Source organism: Myotis brandtii, unplaced genomic scaffold (assembly GCF_000412655.1).
Source record: "Myotis brandtii unplaced genomic scaffold, ASM41265v1 scaffold139, whole genome shotgun sequence".
Classification (NCBI taxonomy): Eukaryota; Metazoa; Chordata; class Mammalia; order Chiroptera; family Vespertilionidae; genus Myotis; species Myotis brandtii.
In genome coordinates this window covers 687150-693244 of record NW_005354965.1, presented here as the reverse complement: position 1 = coordinate 693244, position 6095 = coordinate 687150, and the positions used below count along the sequence as shown (strand labels likewise).

Below are 6095 nucleotides of genomic sequence, written 5' to 3'. Positions count from 1 at the left end.
GTGCAGGAGGCAGCCGATCAATGATTCTCTCTCATCATTGATGTTTCTCTCTCCCTTCCACTCTCTCTAAAAAATAATCTTTTTTTCATACATTTTTATTATTTTTTAGAGAGAGTGGAAGGGAGAGAGAAACATCAATGATGAGAGAGAATCATTGATCGGCTGCCTCCTGCACACCCCCTACCCGGGCATGTGCCCTGATGGGAATCGAACCGCCACCTCCTGGTGCATGGGACGACGCCCAACCACTGAGCCACGCCAGCCAGGGCTGAACTTTACTTTTCTAATGAGAAAACTGTTCCCCTCAGCTGAGTGACATCTGAATGTCCCCGCGGTGCTCGCCCAGGAGAATTGTAGGGTCGCGCCGGCTCTGCCTCCTCTCACCTGCCTCTTCGTTTCCTTCCATTTTTTCAAATTCCGCTTTTGGAGCTCCAGGGCTGGCTGCTGTCACTCAGACCCTCAGCAGCAGGGAAGCGGCTGCCCTCGCCTGCATGTGGGCTTTGGCCGTAGTCCCTGACGTGCTGAACGGGCACAGTTGCTCACGGGACTGAGGCAGGTCTCTCGATTCTCATTCTGAGGCCCCTGGGGGCCCTTGTGAACCGGGACTTGGCCGAGTGGTGAAGGCTGGACTTCCGGGGACTTAATAGTTACCCCAGAGCCCGCGTTCCCTGCCTTTCCTCTCCGACTCCCAGGGCCTCTGGCTGGGAAGGGGTCCTTGCCGGGAGCCTCCGCTCCATAGAACACTCCCAAGTGTGGAATTCTATTGAAAAGAGCAAGAGAAGTCAAGTCATTCTTAAGTTTGTCTAAAACCGCAGGTCTAAACTTGCCCCTCTAGGAGTGCTGTTTCATGTGGATTGGTGTTTGTTTCTTTATTATTTTTTTAATGGTGCCGAGTGTTTACGTTGAAGTGTTTCCTGAGCTGCCCTTGGTCCCTAAGGTCTCTCCTGGGGCTGTCACTGAATTCTTCACCCTCCCAGGCTTCTGCCGAGGACGCGGGGAAGGGCCTGGTGCGGGAGCGCGTCCACCGCTTCCTGACGGACCTCTGCTGCTCGCTCAAGCACGGCATCAACTTCTACGACGCGTCCTTGGGAACCTCCGGCAGGTGAGTGTCGCTCCCGGAGCCCGGGGTGTCCTCAGGGGCCACCACCAGGGACTGCGCGAGCGCTAGAGGGGCATCGTGCTGGGTAGGACGGGAAGGGAACCCCTGCCTGACCCGATTCCCCGTGAGAGTTAGAGCCAAAGCCTTCCAGCCTGTGCCTCCCTCCGGGAACAGGTCTCAGGCACCTGCCACCGGGGAGGGGCCGCCTGCTTCCTCGGGGGCGGGGCCTGAGACTCAGGCATGATTCGTCCTCCCCCGGGCTGCCCGGAATGGGCCTCGCCACCCTCCCGAGGGTGGCATTGCTGCTCAGGTTAGCGGAGGGGCCAGGTCAGTCCTGCTGTGAGTGGCAGGGCTCAGGCTTGACCCCAGGAGATCTGGTTCCACGGTCACCTTCATCGCCGCTCCCCTAAAACGGCTGCTGACCAGCGAGGCTTTCCTCCACTCGGCTTCATTTCCTGATTATACTGTTTCACACAACAGTCCACAGCGGGGGGCCCGATCTGTTCCTGTGGGCTTTGTAGCTCGGTCGCTGTCAGGCACGTTCGTGGTGTTGCTGTAGCAGCAAGTGCGGCTGTTAGACACGGTCCTCAGCTGCTCTTCCTGGGACAGTGAGCGTATCGACCCGTGGTCCTGTGGAGGCTCCTGGTTCTCAGCCCTGGCGTTCTCTCACAGGGAGGAGGGTTGTGGTTTAGTTTTAACCATCAGGGATGGGTCGTACAGTGGGTGGGACTGTCCTCCCTGCTGTCACTTGGGCCTCGTTTTGATTCTGAGTGTTCGGATCGAACTTGCCCCAGCGTTTCTTTTTCTCATCAGTCGGGACAGCTCCGTCTCCTCCAGTGTCGGAGCGAGGCTGACAGTCTAATGCAGCCGTGGGCAAACTACGGCCCGTTTGAAATGAATAAAACTAAAAAAAAAAGACCGTACCCTTTTATGTAATGATGTTTACTTTGAATTTATATTAGTTCACACAAACACTCCATCCATGCTTTTGTTCCGGCCCTCCAGTCCAGTTTAAGAACCCATTGTGGCCCTCAAGTCAAAAAGTTTGCCCACCCCTGGTCTAATGTGACACAGTCCGTGCCTAAGTCACACACTGTCCCCTGAGGAGATCCGTAAGCTAGCTCAGCGGTCACCAAAGGGTGGTCCGCGGACCACTAGCAGTTCCGTGAGGTCTGAGAGGTTGGCGACCGCTGAGCTAGATGCTCATTAAAGGAGCACGCTGAGTCAGCGTGTGGGTCTAAGTAAGTGGTGGTTTACACAGGTTTTTTGAAGCCACGGCAAAATGCCTGTGCTTCCGGGAGAGGCAGGGAGTTTGGCGTGTGAGGGCCTCAGTGGGAAGCCCGAAGAGAGCTAGAGTGAGTGTCCCACCAGCCCTCGATGCCTGGGGTCTCCGTGCCGGCGCCCGCCTCAGGAGGGCCTTCCCGTGGCCCCTTCTGCAGTCGCTCCGCGTCCCTGTCCTCCCGGCTCTGCTCCTGGCTGGGACGGGCCCGCCCGCGTGTTGGTTGACTGCTTGTCTGTTACCTGGTGGGTGAGGGTGAGAACAGGCTGCTCTGCAGAGCCTGGTGCGTAGTGGAGCCTGGTGACAGTGGGGGGCCGCGGTGTGGACAGGCCGGCAGCTTGCGCTCTGGGGCCCAAGGGACCGAGCTTTGGGTCTGGCGGCCACACGGTCTGTGGGCCCCGACCGCTCAGCGGTGCCCTTGCAGGAGGGAAGCAGCAGGACGTGAACAGGCGTTTACCTGCCTGTGGCTTTCATTCCTTCATGTGACAGCACAGCACAAACTATGTTTTCCTTATGAAATTTTCATGTTAAAGATTCTAAGCTTGCCGAAGCCGGTTTGGCTCAGTGGATAGAGCGTCGGCCTGCGGACTGAAAGGTCCCAGGTTCGATTCCGGTCAAGGGCATGTACCTGGGTTGCGGGCACATCCCCAGTGGGGGATGTGCAGGAGGCAGCTGATCGATGTTTCTCTCTCATCGATGTTTCTAACTATCTCTCTCTCTCCCTTCCTCTCTGTAAAAAATCAATAAAATATATTTAAAAAAAAAAAAAGATTCTAAGCTTTTAAAAGGATGGCTTTCTGATCAAAATTATTTGTATTTAATTTTTGAAAAGTGTTGACTGCATGTAAAGCTGCCCTGTGGCATCTCAGACGTGGTGGGCACCAGGCGGGGGGGGAGGCCGGAGGGCTGCAGGGAGGCGGGTCACGGGCGAGGCTGGGACTCCTCCCGCTGACTCCTCCTCCTCTGCAGAGGAGGGAACCTGACGCTCCTGCACTTCCTGTTGGGCCTGAGAACGGCCCCCGACGACGAGCTGGTGGCCGAGCTGGTGGTGAGCATCCTGAGAGTGTGCCCGGACCTGCTGCACAAGTACTTCAAGGAGGTCACGTTCTCCTTCCTGCCCCGAGCGAAGGCCACGTGGGCCAACAACGTCAAGCTGCTGCACAAGGTGAGGCGGCGGAGCCCGGTGTCTGCGGACGGGGCCGCGTCTCAGATCGGGCGGCCGGGAGCGGGTGACCGTGACCCACTGAGCGTGGGATGTTGTGGGTCACGCGGCTGCGGCCCTTCTCCACCGGCTCCTGTTCACCGAGCTCAACCGTGGGCTCAGCCTTGAGTCCGTGGAGCCGGTTTTATCCTGTTCACCCCGATTCTCAGGCAGCGAGAGCTTCGTGAGCTGCAGCAGAGTTGGGCTGGGACGAGGGACTGTCCCTGTTGTAGGATAGTGTTTAAGCTCTGCTGCCTCGGGGACTGAGAACAACGGAGATGGGCTGTGGATGCTCAGCTGCTTTGAGTGGGTCTATGTTAACGTCCTTCTGATCAAAGATGTTAATTAACACCCCTCGTCTACCAGTGCAGTCCTACTCCACACCCCTCGGCAGTTCCCTCCCCCCCTTCTCTCTCTCTCCCCCTTCCTTCTCTCTCCCTTACGGCCTGCGTGCTGCTGAAATGCCTGGGCTGGTTTGCTTCTGCCTCGACCTGGGCAGGACATCATCCTTTTATCCTCTTCTCCACGTGTCCCGAGTGCTGTGTGCAGACCCCGTGCGGCTCTGCCCTGTGGGGCGCTGCTCTGGGTGGCTCCCGGGAAGGGGCGGGGCAGGTGCATGGCTTTGAGGCCTGGGTGAGAGTCCTCATCTCTAGCCGGTGTCCCGAAGGAAATTACTTAACCTCACTGGAGTCTCTTTTTTTTTTTTTTATCTGTAAACCTTTTTTAAAAAATAATAATTATTTTTTTATTGATTTCAGAGAGGAAGGGAGAGGGAGAGATAGAGGCATCCATGATGAGAGAGAATCATCGATCGGCTGCCTCCTGCACCCCCCACACTGGGGATGGAGCCGACAACTCGGGCATGTGCCCTGACCGGGAATCGAACCGTGACCTTCTGGTTCCTAGGTCAATGCCCAACCACTGATCCACGCCAGTTGGCCTCTGAAAACATTTTTATTTTCATATAAAAGATCCCTGCCCTGTGGGGTTGTCAGGACGCACGGAAAGGTCACAGCACCTGCCGGGTGCCCCTAGTGCTGCCCCTGCCGAGTGACCGCTAGTGCTGGCCTGGCTCGTTCCTGCTAACGGCCGGCCTGCTGCCTGCTTCTCTCCCACGTGGATTGGGGGCCACTCCCCTGAGTCTGGGGCCTGGATCACCCTCACTGTCACTGGCCCAGCTGCCCTATCGGGTGCTGGCAACCAGCCTCGGGTGAAGCTTACCTCCGCACCCCTCATCTTTCTCCCCGTCACAGATCTACGAGGCCCAGCCGGACGTTTCCCGGGCGTTTCGGACCCGAGAGTTCATCCCCTTGTCCCGGCTGCTGGCCATGGTGATGGTGACCACCGTGCCCCCGGTGTGCAACAAGATCATGTTCACCCAGGCACTAAACGTGAGTGCTCGCCTCGCTTCTAGAATGTTCTTTCTCCTGTTTGTCCACTGGCCCTGCGGGATGTGCTGGACTCTGACTCGTCAGGGAGCCTCGGAGGCTCTCCATGTGTCCACCCACCTGGGGAGGGGGCATTCCTGCCAGGGCCAGGCGATGGCTGCCCAGTCCCTGCTCAAGTGGGAGGTCTGTGCCCAGTGCAGCCCTGACTGGGAGATCTGTGCCCCGGGCAGCCCCGGCTGGGAGGTCTGTGCCCGGAGCAGCCCCGGCTGGGAGGTCTGTGCCCGCCGCCGTGCAGCCCAAGGACCTTATGGATTTGACTTCATTCCCAGTTGGACAGCAAGTCGGTGAGGCACACGGCGCTGGCCCTGCTCTTGTTCATTCTGAAGAGAGCACTGAAGACCGTCGACTTCTGCCTGAGCAGCGAGGCCTGGCAGGGGCCTGGCGTGTACACGGCCGCGATGATGGAGGACTTTGTGCGGCTCTTCCGAGAGGCCCTGAGCAAGGTAGGCCTGAGGCCCGGCGTGGGCGGGGCATGTCCAGGGCTTTCCGTGGGCCGTCCCAGGTCAGCGCCCAGCTGGGAGGCCGTCTCGGGAGCTCAGGCGGGTGCGAAGAGAAGGGGTCTGTGTCCCTAGGGCCTGAGTCCCTCCAGGAGCCGGCGTGCCTGCCCTCCCCCAGGCTGCACACGCACAGGGTGGGGCCACTCGAAGCCCCCCTCGCTCCCTCCCCGCGGGTCGGCAGGCCATGGCCTGAGACGGCGCTGCCTGAGCGAGGTCACCCTGGGCAGGTCCCCCATGGTCACTGACATGTCTGTTCCCAGGGCCTCGCTCGGGGGACTGAGCCTTAAGGGCTGCGGGGCCAGCGCTTGTGTTTCGCCGAGTCCTGGCATGCGCGGCTCTGGGCGTTGTGCCTCGGCTGGGGGGCGATTGCTCCCACCCCCATTCTGTGCGTCTCTCACGGGACTCCCTCTCTCTGTTCCCCTTCTAGGTCTTCCCAGACTTGAACACCGTCGTGTGGGTCTGGCAGTCCCTTAGGAAGCAGGACACCAGAGAGGGGGACGAGCAGGCACGGAAGCAGGACAGTGGGGCTCCCACCGGCGAGGCTGCCCCGGGCGGTGAGGCCTCGGGGGGA

The 6095-nt window shown here is 59.2% G+C and overlaps 1 protein-coding gene across 1 annotated transcript in view; it reads left to right on the top strand.

The window, feature by feature from the left end:
- URB1 (URB1 ribosome biogenesis 1 homolog (S. cerevisiae)) overlaps positions 1–6095 on the top strand; it is a 43360-nt gene that overhangs the window by 7077 nt on the left and 30188 nt on the right. Inside the window, exons 8-12 of the mRNA XM_014535196.1 lie at positions 978–1102; positions 3348–3543; positions 4833–4970; positions 5297–5470; positions 5952–6078. Coding sequence (XP_014390682.1) covers positions 978–1102; positions 3348–3543; positions 4833–4970; positions 5297–5470; positions 5952–6078 — 760 coding nt within the window. The remainder of the gene's footprint in view (positions 1–977; positions 1103–3347; positions 3544–4832; positions 4971–5296; positions 5471–5951; positions 6079–6095) is intronic.